The sequence below is a fragment of the Heliangelus exortis genome, chromosome 2 (genome assembly GCF_036169615.1).
Source record: "Heliangelus exortis chromosome 2, bHelExo1.hap1, whole genome shotgun sequence".
In the NCBI taxonomy this organism is placed as follows: Eukaryota; Metazoa; Chordata; class Aves; order Apodiformes; family Trochilidae; genus Heliangelus; species Heliangelus exortis.
Genome location: NC_092423.1, coordinates 126,092,244 through 126,113,487, shown reverse-complemented (window position 1 = coordinate 126,113,487; position 21,244 = coordinate 126,092,244). Strand labels below are relative to the sequence as shown.

Genomic DNA, 21,244 nt, shown 5'->3' with positions numbered 1-21,244 from the left:
AATCCTGGTTCTCTTGTAGCCTTCAGGCTTACAAACCCATTGCTGAATATTCTGAGTATTTCTCAAAGCCTACTCCCCTGTCTCTTTCTCCACGGTTTCCTTTTCTCGTGTCCTTTATCACAAAGAATGAGGCTTAATTATTTTTGGCAAGCAGTAAAGAGAACATTCCAGGTGCTGAATAACCTGATCCAACCAGATTATTTTCAACATAAATGGCAACAGAATCTAAATCAAACACATGCACATCTTCTATTGGATGTGCTATATTTGATTTGTTCTTTCTCTCAGGCTCTTCAGCTCTGAATACTCCTATTTTCTTTTTCTTTAGTCCCCAGCACTGAAGCTGGCTGTATAAAATTATATGGCCTAAAAAAAATGGCTACATAGAATGGGTAAACTTTCTAAAAATTGTCTAGAGATTGACGAGAGACTAAGGGTTTGTATCAAGGTCTCATTCATGGTTGTCCCTGCTCACCATGGTCAAAGTGTCTCTGAATAATGCAATTAGAGCTGCTAATTCCTGGGGCTTTTCCCAAGTGGGAATCTGGCCTAATTCAGGGAGTGAGTCAGGTCCAGATAGAGAAGGGTGAGCCTGCCTGCATCTGCTGCAATACATCCATCCAAGGGCATGCCTGAAACTGGCTCAGAGTTAGTCATGTGGAAGCCACTGTAATTGGTGTAATTTACTCTTCTTTCTGTATAGTTAATAGCATTTCCTCTCTCCTCCCTCCCCTAGGGTAAAGGAAATCACAAAGGACATTTTTTCAGTCTCAGAAGACCCCACATTGCTGGACTGTGGTAGATACATAGAGAATGAGTCCTTGACAGGATCCTGGGCTCATACCGTATACAATACAGCTAAAACAAATACTTGTCAAAGTGCAAAGATTATTAATATGTTCTCTGGGAAAATCTGTTTGCCATGATGATATTCAGAACAGTAGATGAGGACAGACAGAATAAATTATTTTGGGATATAACAGCTCTAGCAGATTAGAATCACTCTGACTCTCCTGAAAGATGAGCATCATCTTTAGATAGACTGACTTCATATTTGTAAGGGACATGTACTGCATGCTGAAGAGAATCTGTCATGAGAGCTGCAATGGAGACTGCCTTCAAATTTATCTTTTGATCTGTGTCCAATTGCTAAACAAGTGCTTTTTCAGGAGCTGGCCTGTGTCAGCTAGCTAATGAAAACTCAGGAAGTAAAGATAAAAGAATTTCCTGTTTAATTTTGACCTGTCTCATTACTCAGTTAACATCTTAATGATGCTACTGGCCTTGTTTTCTTTATTTTTGGTTACATAATTAGGCTGAAAAATGATGTCCAAGGTAAGTGCTGGGAATAACCCCTTTACAATTGCTCCCCTCTTCAAGAGCTGCATGATCAGCACAGGTTCTCCTGCATGACTGCTAAAAACTGGCCTCCAGCCAAGTTTTCCAACAAGAGTTATCTCCATATCTCAGGGACTACATTTCTGCCATCATAGCAGAGAGTTTTGTGTGCACTATCAGGTGACTTTTAGTCTATTTGTCAACAGTGGTGCTGCCAAAGGACTTGCAGCATCCAAGGCACAGGGCATCTGAAAAGTCACCTTGATGAAGTAGTAATTTTGGTCTGCTCTGCACTGAAACAGGTCTGTTTTGTTCAGTTCAAAAGGCTGATGAGATTATTTCCTTTCCAGAAGGCTCTTCTATCTTAAAATCAGACTCATTCTTTTACTTCTTAATCTCCCTGTTGCAGAAATGTAGGAAATGAAGCGTAATTGCTGCTGTAGTAAAGGTAGTTGTGCTAGTACAACATATTTAAAAATTTAAACCTGAAAATGGAGAAACATGTTTGTGTGGTAATTTATACCTTGTAGGACTTAATGCTGTACCACCTGTATAGATCACCATTGAGGAGGAACCAGAAAGTTCACCCATTTCCTGAGTTCCCCAGAAAGCAAAGGTCTGGTAGACACAGACCTTTGGTTTGCTTCCCTCCAGCTTGGCTTTCCTCTGACATTCACATACTCCTGTCCTCTCCTCTCTGAGATCCTGGTATGAAATGTCCTTTTTTCCCCCTGTGAAATAACTATTTTATGGAAATTTTTGTACACTTTAGAGGAGGTGAGGTAGAGTTCACACTTTAAAATCTAAGTGTGTCACAGCAAAAAAAAAAAAAAAAATTAATAATCTGGTATATGTTGCTAGATGTGAGACTAATCTGGAAGGCCGTGATATATAAAGAAGAAAATTAGGAATGCTTGAGATTAAGAAAAAATCCATGCTGGAGTGGTGTTCAGTTACATTCAGAACCTGTGAAAGAATTATACACACATGTCCATATAAGAGGTCTTCAGCATTTCTTTTGGTACATAATTAGTCATCTTACTGACAATTATTAATAACACACATAGAGAACACTGAAAGTAAATTTTAAAGGAAAAAATATAGCTAATTAGCTTATCCAGTTTCCAGTGAGGAATTTAACAGCACTGCTGCTCTGGGGATGGAATGGCATCTCAGCTGGTCCTGGCTCCCAACTGGTGCCTGCTGTCTGTCTGGCAGTGAAGTGATAATGCAGCAACAGCTGCTAAGAGGGATGGAGAAGTTAATTTGAAGAGATCTGCATGCCTGAAGTGACTGGTGCAACTGCTTGAAGAAATAATATACCCCTGCTGCCCCATGGGCACAGGCAAAATGCCAGAAAGGAGAAAAGTGAGGAAGGAAAACAGAGGTGAACCTCCCACTATTGCTGACTGTAAGGAGAAAGTAAAGGATGATGTTAAGTGTCACCACTGGGACTGTATATCCTGATGAAAGTTGTTCCTAAAGATGGAGCAGTACAAGGTGTCTGCATATTAAAAAATCATGCTATTTCGTGAAGGAATACACACTACATTGAAGCAGTGACTTCAGAATATATTAAAGAAACTGTAAGAAACATGAAGCACATGATAAACATTTGAGAACTTTTCCTGTTATACAAATTTATTTAAATAAAACCAAAATCCTCTTTAATTTTTTTTAAGAGAGAAAAAGAACTCACAAACATCAGTCCTGTTTTGCCTGATGACTTGGAAATCACTTTAGAGCAGATTCACTCAAATACACAATGTGTTTGATTTAATGCACTCATGGTTTATAAAGGTAATTTTTAGTGCTTCAATGGACAGATGGAGGCAATAAAGCCAACCCAAAATGCTTATATAGTGTTTTGAGGATGAGAAGGACTGCAGATACAGACAGCTGAAAAATTTGTTGTAGCCCAGTGAAAACCATTCAAATTTAAACTGTTATAATAAAGACTGAGCAGCAGTGGTACTTGGATGGGCTTAAACCCCATCCAACCACCTTCACAAACAAACTCTAGGTAAAGATCCGAGCTAGAGAAGAGCATTCCACAGTAATGGAAAACTCTGGATGCTTCCAGGTTTTGTGGATGTTTTTGCCTGAACATGTCTACCAGTGGCATGTATAATTCTTTTGTGTGTTTAATAATGCTGTATCCAGTTGTTCATAATATTCCTTTTTATTGGCTGCAGAAAGCACAATTTTACCCAGGATACAGCAAAAAAGAGGGGAGACCAAAGTATCTCCTTGTATGATTAAAACTCACGTGCTGGTATTTCTTTTGAAGATCAGGTTTGGAAATCTTTTTTTCTGACAATCTAGCAATAGAATTTAAACCAGGTTTACTAAATAATTCAGTTTAAACAAATGCTTTTGGATATCAAGGCATGAGCAGTTTAAGCCAGTCTGAAAGTCAATAAATAGTTTCAACATGTCTAAATATTTTAAACACAGCTATTCTGGCTCTGAATCTGTCAGAAGGTGCAATTTGGGAATGTTTGCTTTCTAAAGTCCAAATTGCATTGCACCTGGACTCCTACTTGCCTAAGCTGTGTGCCCTGCTGAGAGCTGCAGTGCAAGAAGGCTTTATATTTAGCAAACACCATGATCTTTATTGCAGTGTGGAAGGCTGTATCTTATAGCAGTAGAGGTTCCTCCCTCTTGTTGTGGAAAATCTTCCTTCAAGTCCAGGAAATGGTGCATGGACAGAGCAGTTTTGGGATGAGAGAGTGCAGACCCTTTCATGCACAGACCCTGTCCCCCTGCCCTGTTTCTTGTACCATTCTCCTGTGTAACTCCATTTAATAGTACTAGAAGATGATTTTATGTTTACAGCACCGCTTGTGACTGGGGCCAGGAGGGAGTGGGAGGGGGAAGAGGGCTGGGAAGAACTCACAGCCCTTTTTCAAGTGGTTTCCTAACAACACTAATACATTTTAGGTCCTGTCAGACCTCATTGCCTCATCTGAGCAATCATGTTGGTATTTTGTGACAATCTCCTAAACTGCTTGATGTGGAGCACCTCTTATGGGTTCTTGCTAACTGCTGAGGGCTACTGAATGCCTCAAAATAAAGAGAGGATACTCGAAGCCTTTTGCAAAATCTTTCTTGACAACACAATGGATTGCTGCTCTTGCAACTATTTTGTGTTCCTGAGCTCAGCTGCTGGAGTAGCTGTGCAGACACAAACCTAGAAAAAGAAGGCAAAAAGTGGTTGCACACTCTTAGAACATTAGAGGTGAGATCATTAAGAAGAGACAGGGAACAGTTTTCCAAACAGTTTCCAAACGCTGCCTCTCCTTTAAACTCCACAGCAGAGGACGGGTCAAGCTTCCTACTGAACTTGGACTTTTGGGGCTTCTAATTAAGGTGCTCTTTTGCATGGGGCTAGGGCCACAACAATGAAAACTCAAGGCAAATCAGGCTTCAAATCATGCTTTCACCAGTGCTTAGTGTAAAATGTGAATATTCCCTTGGAAGATGCTTGTAACGCATCAGTTAATCGGGTTGAGAGAGACGCAAAAATAAATAATTTCATAGATTTACTACAACAAAGATTGTAAACATGTAGAAGGATTTAATTATGCTTTGTTGCAGCAACGCTGCCTGATATAATGTAACTCTTAGACAGGGTTCTGCCATTGATTTTAGAAGCTGGGATTTTTTTTCAATCCTCCTTCAGAGGCATGAAATCCTGCTCTGCTCAATGCCTCCTGGCGGTTGCCACATTGTGGTTTCTCAGATAAAGGGATAACAAATAACAACAAAGATGGGAAAGAGCTGCTCTAACTTCACTAAGTAGAAGCTAATTATAAATCAAGACAACACATAAAAAATAAATCCATGAGCTTTTTTTCTGATCTTAAATTGCTGTAACTGCGATTGGTGGTCTGCTTTACACAAGCAAACTTAAATTCATGTTTGTTTATCCAACCACAAACACAAATACAATGTTCTTCTTCAGTGCTGACTTGAAGCTAACCCTAAAGCTGGCTGTGGAAGCTTAACAGTAAAACTCAGCCAAATATTATTGTGCTGCTAAAGCAGCATCTTCAGATCTCAGGTTAACCCTTAATGTTAAATATTCTTATAAAAATCACTGATCCAAAAATATTAGGAGAAACTGAACCCATAACCTGCTAGGACTATACTCTTGTTATGGAAACTGTGAAAATGCAGTCTACTTTTTTTTTTTTTTTTTTTTTTTGCTTACTCTGGATATAGTTGCATGATAGTATTCCTTAATATAAGAACTGGGACAGGAGAAGGAGAGTTTCAGGACACAACAGTCCTCAGTTGCTCATGCCAGATCAGGGAAATATCCTGGACCCATACACAGGTCTGGAAAAAATTCTTCAAAACCCAGAACAATCTACGTAAACATAGATCATAGAATCATCATAGTTGGAAAGGACCTTCAAGATCATTGAGATCAACCGTCAGTCCTACATCACCTTAATCACTAAATCATCTCTTGAAGCACCACATCTACCCATTTTTTACTACCTCCAGGAATCATGACTCTACCACCTCCCTGGGCAGCCAGTTCCAATGCTTCACCACTCTTTCAGTAAAGAAATTTTTCCTAATATCTAATCTGAACCTCCCCTGATGCAACTTGGACCCATATCTGCTTGCCTTATCACTAATCCCAAGGCAGAAGAAGCCAACACCCACCTCACTACATCCTCCTTTCAGGTATCTGTAGAGACCAGTAAGTTCTCCCCTCAATCTCCTCTTCTCCAGGCTGAACACCCCCAGCTCCTTCAGCCTCTCCTCACAAGACCTGTTCTCCAGACCCACCATCAGCCTGGCTGCCCTTCTCTGCACCCACTCCAGCACCTCAATGTCCTTTCTATGCTGTGGTGCCCAAAACTGCACACAGTACTCGAGGGGAAGCCTCACCAAGGCTGAGAACAAGAGTAAGATCACCTCCCTGGTTCTGCTAGCCACACCGTTTCCAATACAAGCCAGGATGATGTTTGCCTTCTTAGCCACCTGGGCACACTGTTGGCTCATGTTCAGCCAGGGTGTTGTCAATCAGCACCCCCAGGTCCCTCTCTGGTGAGCAGCTCTCCAGTGACTCCTCCCCAAGCCTGCAGCACTGTTGGGGTTGTGGTCGAAGTGCCAGACCTGACATTTGGCCTTGTTGAAAGTCATCCTATTGGCCTTGGCCCACTTATCAAGCCTGTCTAGATCCCTCTGCAGGGCCTCCCTACCCTCAGGCAGATCAAAACATCCACCCAGTGCAGTGTCATCTGCAAATTTACTGAGGGTGCACTCTGTCCCCTCATCCAAATCAAGAAAGATGTTAAATAGGAGTGTTCCCAGAACTGAGTCCTGGGAGACACCACTCATGACTGGCCACCAGCTGGATTTAATTCCATTTAACACAACTCTTTGGACCTGCCCAGCCAACCAGTCTTTTATTCATTGAAGGGTGTGTGCATCCAAGCCATGAGCAGCCAGCATCTCCAGGAGGAGAATCCTTCTACAGAAACACCTTTGCTTGAAGAGGAACAGTCCTCTGGCTGTTACCCCGTACTTCTCAGACTTAAAATAATTCACTAACAAATACCAAAATAAAACTACAAGTAAGAAATCACCTCAAATGACAGGTGACTTTTAATGAGAATCTAAGTAACAGCCTGAGGAGTATACAAGCAGTTTTAGTTGATGGAATGTAATAAGATTTAAACCTATTTGTACTAAAACCATTTATACCTTTCTTCAAATAATTTCTGAAGCCAACCAAGCCAGCAGTACTTTGTGAAAGAACAGGTTAGACAAGATTTGTTGGAAATTATTCACAAAATCAACTAATTTACTTGGAAGGAAAAAAAAAAAAAAAAAAGTGCTATCTTTTGGAGCACAAAATGTTTGTCCAGGAGCTGTGTGCCCAAGAGCTTGCTTGTTTTTCTAAAAGTAGTGATTGGTATATTGAAAGATAACTTCTTTTCCTTACGGATCTTGATTTGCTTATATATCATCAGACCACTATAACTGTATAATTCATAGTATGGAAATATCCTATGATTCACTGACCAGTAGGTCTCAAAGGCAGACCATTTTGTGCAGCAGTTGGCAAATTTTCAAGGGTGTGTTTTCAAGGGAGGTTGGTTTTTTTTCCCCTTCAGACAATACAAGCATGCTGGGGAGACTCGCTGGAGCCAGCTGATGCTGCCTCTCAGCTCTGTAGCTGTATCTGCTCTGCCTGTTTGAGAGGCTCCCAGCTCTGCTGGAGTACTGCTGAATTCCTGTGGCCTTGCTTGGATGTTTATCCAAAGATACTTCAGCTCCTGCTCCATGACAATGCTCTGTGTCACTCAAAATACGACTACATGTCGTCTTTCCTTCCTGAAGGTTTTGCTCCAAGGATCTGTACAATGCTATTTTAGGGGGCTGGCCAATGGATGAGGTTAAGGAGTTCCAGTCTTTTTACTCCTAGAGACACAAGAAACATTTCCACTAACTAAATAAAATATTTTTATAGGTTGGAAGCTAATGTCAGTACTGTCGGTAATGTCAGTACCATTATATCCCTCATACCATTTTGTGTTTTTTTTTCAAATATGTTTTGTGTGATTATAAATACAGAACCCTGCAGCCTTTAGGAGCAGCAGGCAATTCATTCCATCTCAGAGCAGAAGGTTATGCACTTTAACTGCAGAAATGTAGGGGCAGCACAGTGTGTAGCTCCAACATTTCCACTCAGGCTTTTTTGTATACTGTGAAAGCCATTGTACTGAACAAAAATATACACAAGCTGAAACCATGGCAAAGACATACATGCTCTCAGTATGAAATCAGAAAGCCATGGTCTGTCTTGTTTTTTTCCACTGAACTTCCAGTCCTCCCCAGTGAGCAGTGAGCTGAAATGCCTTACTGAATGCATAAGTATGCCCATCATCCTTTACAAGCTGTAATGCAGGGCTTTCTTGCCTTTGCTGTTATTATGGATGTCTGCCCTGCCTGTGTTTGCATCTGAAGTAAACAGCATACACAAACTCAACCGCTCACATTTGGATCCAGGTAACAGCAAGAAAGCAGATTATGCTGGAGATTCTTATCTGCAACTTCCTTGCTGTAGAGTATCCCAGCATCCAGCTCTAAGGTATTTGTCTTTTCCAAGATTTGCTGTGTTGCTCAGGTTATAGCATTTCTAATAGTGCATTTTGAAAGTGAACATATTTGCTGTATATTCTTCAAGATACACTCTTCATTTTGAGATCCAGGGTTGGTTTTTAATTTTTTTTTCGAATCACCCTTTAACCATTACAACTCCTACACACATTTTCATTTCATACATGCTTGCAAATTTCCCAGCAAAAGGAATAAAACGCTCCACTGGAGCGTGTTGTAGATTTAAGCACTGTAAAGGAAACAAAACCTTTTCCACACTGCACATGGCTGCTGTCATTAGTAACGCCAGACCGACGAAGCTGTCAAGCCTCAGCGAGGTTCCTGAGAAAACACTCCTCTAAACCGAGCCCTTTGCTCGTATTCATACTGTTTCGGGTCTTTCGTTTGGTTTGTTTTGTTTTGTTTTCAAGTTCAATCCATCCAAAAGTGTGTCTGAACCTCCAGGCATGTGATCCAAGCAGTCGGGTCAGGCAAGCTGTTCCTCTAATGTGAAGATGCCGCAAGCACCAGGCAGCAGCCGAGGGCCCTTGGTTGTCTCTCCTCACCTCACCCCCCGCCTCCCCCTCGGCTGCTGGCTGGTAGAGGTTTGTCTCGCTAGTGGAGAAAACCAGGCTCTTGGTGAATCAAAGCCTTCATGTCAGGGAGGGAAAGTGTCCGACACGTCACGGAAACCCCAGAATAAGAGTCTGGTCAGAGACGCCTCAACCACTCGTTCCTCTGACAGAAACCCCCCAGCTTTTCAGCACGGTTGCTGCTCAGGCATTGCTGTGAATGAGGGGTTCTGTGATCGGGGCTGGAACCCTCCAGCGTGCGGGGGCCTCCCGGCCAAGGCGTGAGGAGCGATCCCTGTCCGCCGGCACCCCGCACCCCAGAGCCAGGCTGCAGCTCCGCGGCGCCCCAGCGAAACCCCCACAGCCCGGCCGGAGCGGCTTTCCTGGGGCGGGCAGGGGGCGGGCCTCGCCGCCGCGCCGCCGCCGAGCCCCGCAGCTGGGCCGAGCCTCCTCCCCCTGCTGCTGAGAGGGGCGCCCGGGCTGCCACATCGGCACCGCCGCTCCGAGAAGGCGCTACGCGGAGCAGAGCGGAGCGGGAGCCCGCTGGGAGATGGAGCCCCGCTGCCGCGGTTGCTGCCACCGCTGCCGCCCCCCGGGACTCGCGCTCCGCCAGCGCCGTCGTTGCCACTGCCGGGACGGAGAGCGCGGCGCTGCCGCTTAATAACGCCGCAGCCCCGGCGGCGCGGCCGAAGGGGGAGGCAGCGCGGAGGCCGCCGCATCCCCTCCGGCCGCCGGGCCCGCGCGGCGGCGGCGAAGCGCGGCCCCCTCCTCCCCGCCCTCTCCGCTGCTGCTTCCCCGCCCCCGCCCGGCCCTCGGCTGGGCTCCGCCGCCGGGAGCCGGGCCATGGCGGGGCGATGAGGGAGCGGCCGCCCCTGCCCGCAGGTTGCGTGGGGAGGCGGGGATCGACGGGGCTGGGCGGCTCGGAGGCTCTAGAGCCGGGCGGCAGGGAGGGGGGATGTGGGGCGCGGGGGCCGCCGCGCTACAGCTCCTCTCCCGGGCCGTGAAGCAGGCAGCGGCGCAGGGGGCCCGGCAAGACCTGGGCCGCTGGCTTTCCCGAGCCGCCGGGACGGCGGCAGGAGGCGGCGGGGACCCCGGTGGCTTCGTCCAGGCGCAGGCGGCGGGGACCGGCGGGCTGCTGCTGGGGCCCTACCCGGAGCAGGGCGGGCTGCCGCCGGCGGAGCTGCTGCTCTGCCAGCTGCCCGAGGCGGGCGGCGGCGGTCCCGGGCTGGCCGAGGCCCGGGGCTTGCGCTGCTCCTGCTGCCTTCTGGGCACCTGCTGGTGCAAGAGCTGCCTGAGCGTGTGCGTCCTGGCGGCCCTCTGCTTCGCCTCGCTGGCCCTGGTGCTCCAGTACCTGCGGGACCTGCTGCTCTGGGCCGAGAGTCTGGACAGCCTGGCCGGCGTGCTGCTCTTCACCGTGGGCTTCATCGTCGTGTCCTTCCCCTGCGGCTGGGGCTACATCCTACTCAACGTGGCCGCCGGCTACCTCTACGGCTTCTTGCTGGGCATGGGGCTGATGGTGCTCGGCGTCCTCGTTGGCACCTTCGTCGCCCATGTGGCCTGCAAGCGGCTGCTGGCCCGCTGGGCACGGGCCAGGATCCAGGGCAGTGAGATGCTCAGCGCCGTCGTCCGTGTCGTGGAGGGTGGCAGTGGCCTCAAGGTGGTGGCTCTGGCACGGTTGACGCCCATCCCCTTCGGGCTGCAGAACGCCGTCTTCGCGGTGAGTCCCGGGCCACACCGTGAGGCCAAGAAAGCAGCTATGGGTGGAAAGATGGGATGCAGCATAGTGGCCAAGCCCTCTGTTGGAGGTTGCCCTCTTTCCTGAGGAGAAACCTTGTTTTCTCTCTGTTTTAACAACGATAAAAACAGCTTCTCTGTCAGGTTTTGCTAGTCGCTGTTCGTGCTTGCGGAGGTGTGACAAGTAGGTTTTTGAGGCATGCATTCAGCAGTGTTGCTCTATGGCTTTTGAGACTGTATTCAGGTGTTACAAAGAGCACCGAGGTGATGTATAGCAAAATCTATGGAGGACTGGACAGGTTTAAAATTCCTGTATTTTTAAAATTAACTGAGTGAGAGGAAAAGTAATTTTTAAGCAGTCATGCCAGGTGTTTCTAAGCTACTGGATAATCATCTTGGAAAAAAAGAAGTGGACAAAGTAAAAATCTTGCTCTGGTTCATTGGTCTTAATAGTGAACATCTGGCAAATCCATACAGGGTGTTAATGTCCGTGCACTCAGGAGAGATTGCATATTTCTGGCAAAGGCTCGGAGCCGCAAAAGGTTTTGTACACTAGAATGGTACTGAAAGTTAGTTTAAACTTAAGTTTGGAAAGGACTTAGTCTTGCTTTTCTGTCTTCTTTTAAACTTGGTACATTCTGTCAGAATAATTTAAGTTTTTAATCTTAGTATTCTCTGTTTATCTTACATGAGAAATTAATTAAAAAAAGGTTAGGTTTTTCATACCATCATACTGGTGATACGATTACAATTTCAGACCCTCATGTCTTCCTGAGGGCTTTGTCTGAAGGACCTGGTTTTGACTGTGTGTTATTCCTCAGTTCCTGCAGAACTGAGGAAGTTGAGCCCTGTGTGGCTGTGAGCAGTCTCCCTGCAGCCCAAGGTCCCACTGTAGCTGATGAAGCTTTCTACTGCAGTGTGACCCTCCAAAACTGGGGAGAGCTGTTGTTCTTCAGCTGTTCACATCTTCTGGTAGAATGTTGGTTTAAGTAGTCAGCAGTTGTTGTAGGGTAGTATTGGATCTGAAAAACAGACTAGATTTTACTGGGTTAAAAATTTTTATTTCCCTCCTGGAATAATCATTCTGTTGGAAACATGATTCAGTGTAGTGTTCGGGACAGTGCAATATTAAAATGATGCTGTAAATCAGTATTGTGTATTCTCCAAGTGCTATAAACTAAGTAATTTCCAAGTGGAAGATTTCACTGTTAAAATAACAGATAGGTAATGAGGTTAAACAAGATTCTTGAGTATGCAAAATAACTTGGATTCTGACTAGCTTCTAAAATTACTTTAGGTTACATTTGTTGCTCTGGACTTACTACTTTGCAGTAGTCAAAGCATGGTGTGTTCAAATTTTAACAAAGAACATTTAATACGTACTACTAGATTGCTGAAAAATAAAAATGATGCATTCAAGTCTGGGAATTCAGGGTGATTTCTCACTCGGAGTCAAGCTTAAGCTACTTACAGAATCTAACATTCTACATATGCATAATGAGCTGTCATTTCTCTGAAATCTGACTTATTTGAAAACTTAATGCCTTGTTAAAATTCAAATTGCAAGGGGGGTTGGGGTGCCCTGACCACCTGCTCCCTGTGCCTAGTGACTTCAGCAATTAATTTGAAAATGATCTCTCTTCATTATAGGGGAAAGAAACATGAAGAAAACCTATGAACCTTTAATTTTCCAGCAGTCTGGTCTGTGCATGTTTTCTTTGTGCATATATATCAGTAAACTGGAGATGCTGAGATTTCTGAAATGAGAGGGGAGGAAGTGACACGTGAGGCCCAGGGCAAGGCGTAACCTTGATGTGAGAGGGGTCATCTGCAGGGCTCAGATTAGTGGCTTTCTACAGGCTCTTGGTCAGTGTCCTGTACCATCTGAAGTACACTCATGCTGAGGTTTTGGGGAGGTTGAATTACAGGTGAGTGTAAAGAAGGAAGGAAGAGCTTCCTAGCATGTGATGAGTGATGGGATTACACTAGTTGAAACAGCACAAGAAGAAAACTGATGGCAATTGGTTTCTGACCAGCCAGACATGAACATTTAGCTGCTTAGGGTCATTCTGTTGCTGCTATCTGGGAAAGCACTGATATAAGAGCAGTGGGATAATGCATTTGCTTGCCTTTCTTGATGAAGTCCTTAGCTGGAAGCATGTTTGTATTTCTTTCTCTTTGAGTGGGTTTTACTTAATCTCCTGTCACTCTCCTGTGATGCCAGACTGGCCTGGGCTGCTGGGGTGGGCTGCTGGCTCTTACTGAAGTGTTTGCCCATGCACAGCCCTCTCCTCTTAGCAACTCTTGAGTGTTTTAAAGGCAAGTGTGTAAAGAGGCCTGGTATGCAGGTCTCTCACTACTCAGTACTGCTTGCTCATGACTAGGTTCCTAGAGCTAGATTTGTGCAAACTGATTAATAGTGCCAGTTGTAGCTAAATCAGAATTCATACTTGTTCTTTCTCCTCTGAAAGGAGTATTGTATGGAAGAAATAATCTGTCAAAGTATGCATCTTTGGTTCACCGTGCACACGGTGAAATCAGAGTTCAATTATTTCTTGAACATGCCTGCTGCTTGCTTTGCTTGTTGGGAAGTTGCTGTCTATTTCTTTGTTTTGTTTTTTATTTGCTGCCTGTTTTGTTGGCTTCTGTTGGAGTAAAGTAAAGAGCATCAGAATTGTCCTTTGCTCTCAGTTGCTAAGCCTGCCTGATCTGAAACAGAGTTTTGTAAGTTGAGGGGAGAGAAATCTGCAATCCCCAGTGGCACGTGAACCCCCATCAAAGTCCTGACACAAGCTTATATTCTTTGACAGGACTGAACCAAAGGTGTCAGCACCAAAGAATACACAAAAGTTTTAATGGACAAAGCCTATCCAAGGCTTAGTGAGAGAATTTATGGCTAACACTCTTTTTACCAGAGTGGTTAGGTAGTTCTTTATTTTATTGTAATACATTGATATGGCCTATAATAATTGTATTCATGCTTGCGTTGGGATTTCACTGTTCACTTTTGCTGGCTTGAGCTTTCTGTAGAAACAGAGACCTGGTAGCCTCTGTTTGGCAGCTTGGCCATACAGATCCCAGTCTGGTAGGTTTCTAGAATAAAGTTTTATAGAAGGAAAGACACAAAAAGCTTTAAGTATTACTGAAAATTCTCTCTCTCCCCCCCGTAACTTTTCCTTCACTGGGATGTGTCCATTGGCAGCCTCTCCTTTGGAAACACTGTGTCTCATGGTCCAGGAGATCCTGTTGCTTCAGGACAGATCCATGGGTTGCTCTGCAACCAAAGTGTCCTTAATATGTGGACAGAACTGAAGGAGGGGACCAGGAGTGTTAAAACGATCATTGAGAATTTCTCCGGCTCCATTATATTTAATGACAGTGTCCTACTTAAGAAATCTCATAGTTAGTATTTCAGAGACTTTTAATAGCAGCTCCTTCATTCCCTTGGCAATATGGGGAGTTTTGGTTGTGCATTCATATTACATGGCCCAGATTTCTATATAGTGTTTTGTTTTTTTAAAAAAAAGTATTTTGAAAGGATTGGTCAGGTGTGAAGTTCTGACATATTTATGTAGTGCTTTTTCATTATAGACCTAAATCTTTTATAGAGAGGGAATTGTATTATTTTTGTTGCTAGTTTATATTTCAGTCTGTGGGAAGTGTAATTTACAGGGTAAAGTTTGGAATTGGCTTATTGGATTTTGTTCCAGTCAATTAATTTTTATGCTTCATTGTGTTCTCCTTCTCCATTGCCCATCCTTCCTTCCAAAAACTTTCCACTGATAGTGCTTAGAGTTCCAAGAATCCAGTACCATGACTTTTATAGTAACCAAAGTTTATTTTAAGAATAGTGTGATGAAATTAGTAACTTTGCTGCCATTCTCTTGTCTTCAGCACAAGTTACAAAACTGTCAAGGTCAGTAATTTCCATGTAGGCTCACAGTGTTGGGGACTGTTCTTAATTAGAACTTCTTTTATTACTACGTGATTAGCTGAATTGTCTGGAAAATTCTTTAACCCATAGTTTCTTCCTGGTTTAATTTTTCTTATGTAAATATCTTTTGGTCTCTTGGCTCCTACATTTAATATTTCCCAATGGCTGCTGATTCTAACTTTTTTTTTGTGTGTGTGTGTACTTTATTCCCATGTAAACTGTCCCTATATTGACTCAGAACAGAAATTTCACAGCAAACAGAGGCAAAATATGTGTTGGTTTGGTGTTTTTTTTCCAGAGAAACTTACCAAAAACTGTAGCTGTGTGTGCTATTTGATTCACTAATTAAAGAATTAAAGTGGGATGTAAAATGTCATTGGTAGAAAATCTTAATTATAGACATGTATATTGATGTAGATACTGATTGCTGATATATGTGTCTGATAGATATATGTATCTTCATGAGCTATATAACTGGCCTAGCAGAGGCAAATTACATCTGCTGTTCTATTTACCTAGATCACATTACAGTGACATTTTGAACACTTACTTCTTTTACTGGTTACCATACATATAAAATGCAAAGCAAGTAGATTTTTGCTTTCACATTTGATAAAGTAGTTTCTTCCTGCAAGCAAATTGTCATCAGTTGTAAGGCTCCGTTCACCATGAAGAAATAAACATTTTCAATGAACAGTGTTATTGCATCCTTAGTGACTTTTGCCCAGAGATGTTGTGTAATGTAAGACGAAATGAAATAAAACTTAGTCACTTTTAAAAGGCCAGATGAAAACTAGCCACATACTGTTTTATTGTGTTATCTTAGATTCACACACAGTGGAAAGTTTCTCTGAAGGAATGTAAGAAATTCTTTCATTATTTTGCACAGATGTTTGTGGGAGTGGCAACCTGGTTGTTTGTGTGGACAGAGTGAGTGCATTGGAACCGTGCTTAATTTCATACCCTGTTTTTTACTCAGATTACAGATTTGTCATTACCCAACTACCTGATGGCTTCTTCAGTTGGGCTCTTGCCTACTCAGCTCCTGAACACATACTTGGGCACTACTTTGCGCACCATGGAGGATGTGATTGCAGAACAAAGTGTTAGTGGCTACTTTATATTCAGTTTACAGGTAAGTTAAAATGATTATTTCCATAGACTTTGGTAACAGCAATGTCAGGCTTAGTGGCTGTTTGGATAAGCAATTACTCTTGGAAAAGTTTGCTTTTTAATTTGCTCATTTGCAGTACTGCTGGGATTCAAGACAATACTTTGCTTCTGAAGACAGTAGGCAAGACCTAATAGCAACCTTCCAGTACCCTAAGGGGGCCTACAGGAAGGCTGGAGATGGACTTTATAAGGGCTTGTAGTGATAGGGCAAGGGGCAATGGTTTTAAATTAGAGAAAAGTAGATTTAGATAGGGTGTTAAGAAAAAATTCTTTACCAACAGGGTGATGGAAAAATGGAATAGGTTGCTCAGGGAGGCAGTTGAGGCCTCATCCCTGGAGCTATTCAAGGTGAGGCTTGAGGAAGCTGTGAGCAACCTGATCTAGTTGAGGGTGTCCCTGCTTGGGACTGGATGACAGGGGAGTTGGACTGGATGACCTTTAGAGATCCCTTTCAACTCAAATTGTTCTATGATTCTATGATTCCTTCCTGTAGCTTGGTTTCTTCAAGTCATTGAGTCTTTGCTTCAGAAACTGCTTGCCAGGATATGAACTTGCATGTATATGAACATATATGAGATGCAGAAAGCTTCAGCATTGCTGATTGCTCTTTCAGACTGCTCCACCTTCAGTGTTGAAGGAGTGGGCTGCAGGGGATATGGGGGATTGCATGTCTTGGGGTTAAGAGCTGCTCTCTGTTGGGGTAACAGCTCCTTAGTCTAAGGCAGCTGACCTCTTACAGACTGAGAGCCAAGCAAGTATGGCCTGTAGTATTGAAAAGCAGCAGGTTTTTGGAAGTGTTTAACTTGTAGCCCTGGTATTTTCAGTAGGTTGGCTAAAACTGATTTGAGTTTTCTTTTTCACAGGCTTCTTGTCTACTAGATACCTAGATAAATGGTTTTCAGTGTACTGTTTTCTTTTGTTGCTTGCTTCTTTGAAAAAACTTTAGTACTCTCATACCTCACATGACATAAAGCAGAACTTACTCAGTGTTCTTTTTTTCTCTTTCTGCCACAGTTTTGTAAAGTTTTCTTCTCTTGCCCTCTGTAGGAATCTCTTACTGAAATTTTTACTTGTCAAACAAACCCTACTCAAAAGCCTGTGTTCCACCAGCTGTGAAGTGGTTGGCTCAGGGTGCTCAGACCCGGCAGCTGTGCAGTGTTCACTGTTAGCATTGAACAGACCCTGTTTTGCATAGATATTCAGGAAGAAAAGTGCTATAGAAATATAATTTTGCTAATGCCTGAATCAGAATATCATAATTTTGGAAGTGAATAAATAATTGATAAGTATATAACACCTTTACATGATCTTAGCCAATGAAATAAGGCTTACCCTCCAGGATTATTGACAAATTAAGTCTAAGACCATTACAACTTTAGAAGTCATGAGTATTTCAAAACCAAACCATATGTTAAAACATTGTCTGACAGCACCAGTACTTCAGGCTGTGTTTGAACAGCAGGTGCCACGGTTGGCAGATACTCAGTTGGTACTGCAGTCAATTATCTTCCTCTGTTTTTACAATCAGCTAGCTGGTGTGTAATGATCTAAGATATAAAACTAAGTCTGTGACCCTTTGAAACCACCCCCATCCTGCCCCAAAACTTGTCAGTTCTTAAATGGTACTTATAAGCTTCATAGAAAAGGTTTATGAGTATAAAAAATGCTTTTGTAAATGTGGAGTAAAGAGCCTCAATAGGTGGAAAATAAATGCTTACTTGATCAAGCTTTCATTTTACTCATGAAATGTTACTTCAGGGTAGTAGTTTTTGGTTTGCTTTTTCTTTTTTTTTTTCATACTGTGCGTTTTCTTTTGGGTCTGGTTTTTTTGGGTTGGTTTTGGGGTTTTGGGTGTTTTTTTTGTTTGTTTTTGGGGGGAGGAGTTGTTTTTATAATGACATTGACCCTCTTTTTTGTCACTCCAGTAAGCACTTAGCTTCAGAGGCTGGATGTCTGAATTGGAGTGCTCACCTCCTTGAGAGCAATCTTTGGGACCTGACTGAATAAGTAAGGGGAGCCTATTAGTGGAGGGCAATTACTCATGTTCTCCCACTTTCTCTCAGGCATCTGGCTGGGCTTTGGTGGGACTTTTTGTGAATAGCTCTAAAAATTCTTCATGGTTGTCCGTGTGTATGTATTTTTAAAATTATTCATCTAGGGAATTAAGCTACTGGTTCTATTTCTAAATCCAGTCACACTGAAATATTTGGATAAGCTTTTAGAATAGCATTTTTCCTATACTTCAGAACTTTCTGTTCACATTCTTGCAGCCAGAGCTGCTCTGGGCAGTAGATTGGGCTGGATACCACCAGGCTGCCTTCCAGCCTCAATTACCCTGTGACCAGACTTGTCAATCATCTTACTCAGTGATATTCTAGCATCTTTTATGCCACAGATGTTTTTATGCTGATAGATGTTTGAAGTGATAGTTCTTGATGATGTTAAAAAAAACGTGTCCTACCATTTAATAATGATGTTTAGATTCTGAACTCAAAACTTTAGGTCCTGTTGTAAACAATGTAAACATTTTTTTTTTTTTTTTTTTTTTTTTTTTGAAAGGAAGTTGCAAATATCAGTTTCATAAAAAGGCAGAGGATTTACTCTCTTCAAAGAGACTCAAGCTGTGAGATAGATTTATTTGTCATTGAAGATTTTCTTTTAAAGAAAGATGTGAGCTGAAAACTTACCTGGTGTTTTATTGAAACCAAGGCCACCTCTGTGAAGTGCAGTGCATGCTAATGCCATTAAATTACTGATTTCTAATAAAAAATTGCCCATGTTTATTCGTGGTAATATTTGTGGTGAAATTTAAAAAATTCTTAGCAATAAAATTCAGAACAAAAACCTAACCGAAACCCTAGGTTTGGACAATATTTTCCCCTAAAAATAAACAAACATCTCATCTGCAATGTCCTGTCCCCTCTTCAAGACATATTCCAGAAACCAAGTTCTTCCCATACGGACTATTATGAGTTGCTCAGAAACTCTTGATTCTGTCCTGTTTAGTCCTGATATCTAAGAAGCACGGTGACCCTGCTGCTCTCTACTGTTTTCCACACCAGAGGGGCAAGGGCAAGAGATTTTATTTCCTTTACATTGCATCATCCTCTGTCCCTATGGTTTTGCAAGTTGGAGATGCCCAGTACAGTTTCAGCCTCTTATTCACTTGCTACATGGGAAACAGCCCTCTTGACTTGTATATATACACCATGTTGTTTCTTCTTGGAAACATATTTGGCAAGAGAGAAAGTGAAAGGAATGTTTTCTAACAAGTATGTGGATGGTGATGGAAAGAAAGAAAATACCTTTCTAGTTCAAATCAATATTTAAGTTCCATGTCTGTGTTGATATGCTGGGTACGTTGTTAGCATACATAGGTTTAGAGCCACTCTAGGTTTAGATAGTTAAGTTCATCTCCCTTAAAATGTCTTGCCTGTGAAGCATTGAGTCAACAGATGCCTTCATGAATCTTTACCTTGATGACTTTTTGTCTTGTTCAGAACAGTTGCTGTATATCCTACAGTTTCTATAGCCTACAACACTCTCTTGTTTTACTTGCAGATTGTCATAAGCATAGGGCTCATGCTTTATGTCATTCACCGAGCTCAAGTGGAACTGAATGCAGCTATTGCAGCGTGTGAAATGGAAATGAAGACATCACTTGTTCAAGACAGTCAACCAAGCATCAGTGGTTCAACCACATACTGCAACAAGAGAACAGTGGCGTTCTCTGGAGGAGGTGTCAATATTGTGTGATTTCAAGTATTAATAAAGTAAGGTTTTGTGAACCTAAGCTATTGCCTAGAAATGTCTATGGACAATTCAAATAGTTTTTTAAAAAATACAAGTGGTTACAGGTTGAACTGTGGCACAAACCAACCGACCAGCTCTTCAGTTGCACACGGGGTGACTTCTAGAAAGAAAAGATGGTCAAGTAACTTAAGATGTGAATGCAAAATTTGGCTGCACCTTTGGTCATTTATTATGCCTGTCATGGCCTGTAGTCTGCACTTTAGGTTTGTTTTTTTGTTTTTTTGGTTTTTTTTTGCTCCTATAAACTGAGAAAAGTAGCACAGAGGTAAATATTTTTCTGCTTAGCATTATTTATAAGGCTGAATAATTATATGCAGTAGAATTTTATTACTGATAAAAATGAATGAGAATGTATGCAATTCAGTGTATGTTATTCTTGAATGTGCTTTTGCTTTGGAATTGCTTCCAGACTTGGAGTGTAGTATTTAGCTAATGATGGGACCATTTGGCTTTTCCTTCATTTTTGATGAAAAAAACTCCCAAAAAACTGAAAAGAAAAAAAAAACCCACAAAAAAACCCCCTATATAAAGTTTTGGTTGAATGTATTTTTCTAAGTCATTAAAATGTTGCAGAGCCATGCAGATGTATTCACATAAGCTTAAATCCTACATTGTGGGACTGAAGTGCTCTTAAATAATGTTTTAAGTTACACTGTGTAATATGCAAAGTAAAAGGGAAAATACAGAAGTTATAATAGATTGCAGTGACTATTTGAAGGAGATTTCATGACTTAACTGTTGCATTGGTTTTACCACCTTGGAGGTTGTAACAAAGGGCTGTTCCAAGTTAGTCCTATTTATAGTATTTTTAATTGTTAAAAGGGTTGTGTTTTTCAACTCACATGACTGCTTTAGGCTTCCAGGGCAGGGAGCTAAGTCTGTCCTATAAACAAGGTGATGGGATACTGGCAGTACTAATTTTACATGAAGGTGGCCTTTATTTTCTAAGTGAATCCCCTCTCCCTTTAAAAAGCTTTAAAAATTCACTTTGATTGGCGCGTTTTTTTCTAAAAGGTTTACATTTTTTAAAAGATGCAATCTATTATAAGTTTCATTAGAGTGAAGAAATGAAAACTAGATGTTCTCCTTGGAAAAAAAATAAATGATCCAGTAATGGAAGAGGACCGTAATGTCTCTGTGACTCAGGAATTCTGACTCCATTTTGCAAGACAACACTGTAGTGGATAATGCTCCTTTTACACGTGCTGTGGACTGTTTCTCACTGCAATTGAATAGACTGGGTAACCCAACAGTAACTTCTGTGTGTGTAAAAGGAAAGCAACAATATTGCCTAAACATGATGTCTTGTATGTGTGAGTTTCATGTAGGTGCACCAATGTTCAATTGCTCAGACACACGCAAGTCATCTGATAGAAAAATTGTAATGTACTGCTTATTTTGTAGTTATTTTGTGTAAGTTTTTAAGGATGCTTTCACTCTTCAAGATTTCGTGTTATTTTCTAACAGTATGACTGTGCCTCCTGTTTGCAAGGCTGCTTGTTTGGTTTGAGCATTTTTGTCATGTTGAGAACAGAAGGTTTGATGGCATCTCACA

The 21,244-nt window shown here is 42.3% G+C and overlaps 1 protein-coding gene across 2 annotated transcripts in view; it reads left to right on the top strand.

Annotated features, from left to right (window-relative positions):
* Positions 1-9,990: 9,990 nt before the first annotated feature.
* The window catches only part of TMEM64 (transmembrane protein 64), a 12,132-nt gene continuing 878 nt past the window's right edge, over positions 9,991-21,244 (top strand). The window contains exons 1-3 of one of the 2 annotated variants that reach the window (XM_071737900.1): positions 9,991-10,752; positions 15,683-15,838; positions 19,438-21,244. The exon at positions 19,438-21,244 is cut by the window's right edge and continues 878 nt beyond it. In XM_071737900.1, coding sequence (XP_071594001.1) covers positions 9,991-10,752; positions 15,683-15,838; positions 19,438-19,632 — 1,113 coding nt within the window. In that variant the 3' untranslated portion in view covers positions 19,633-21,244. Of the gene's footprint in view, positions 10,753-15,682; positions 15,839-16,923; positions 17,196-19,437 lie in introns of those variants that run through there. The other variant, XM_071737901.1, reaches the window with a different exon arrangement.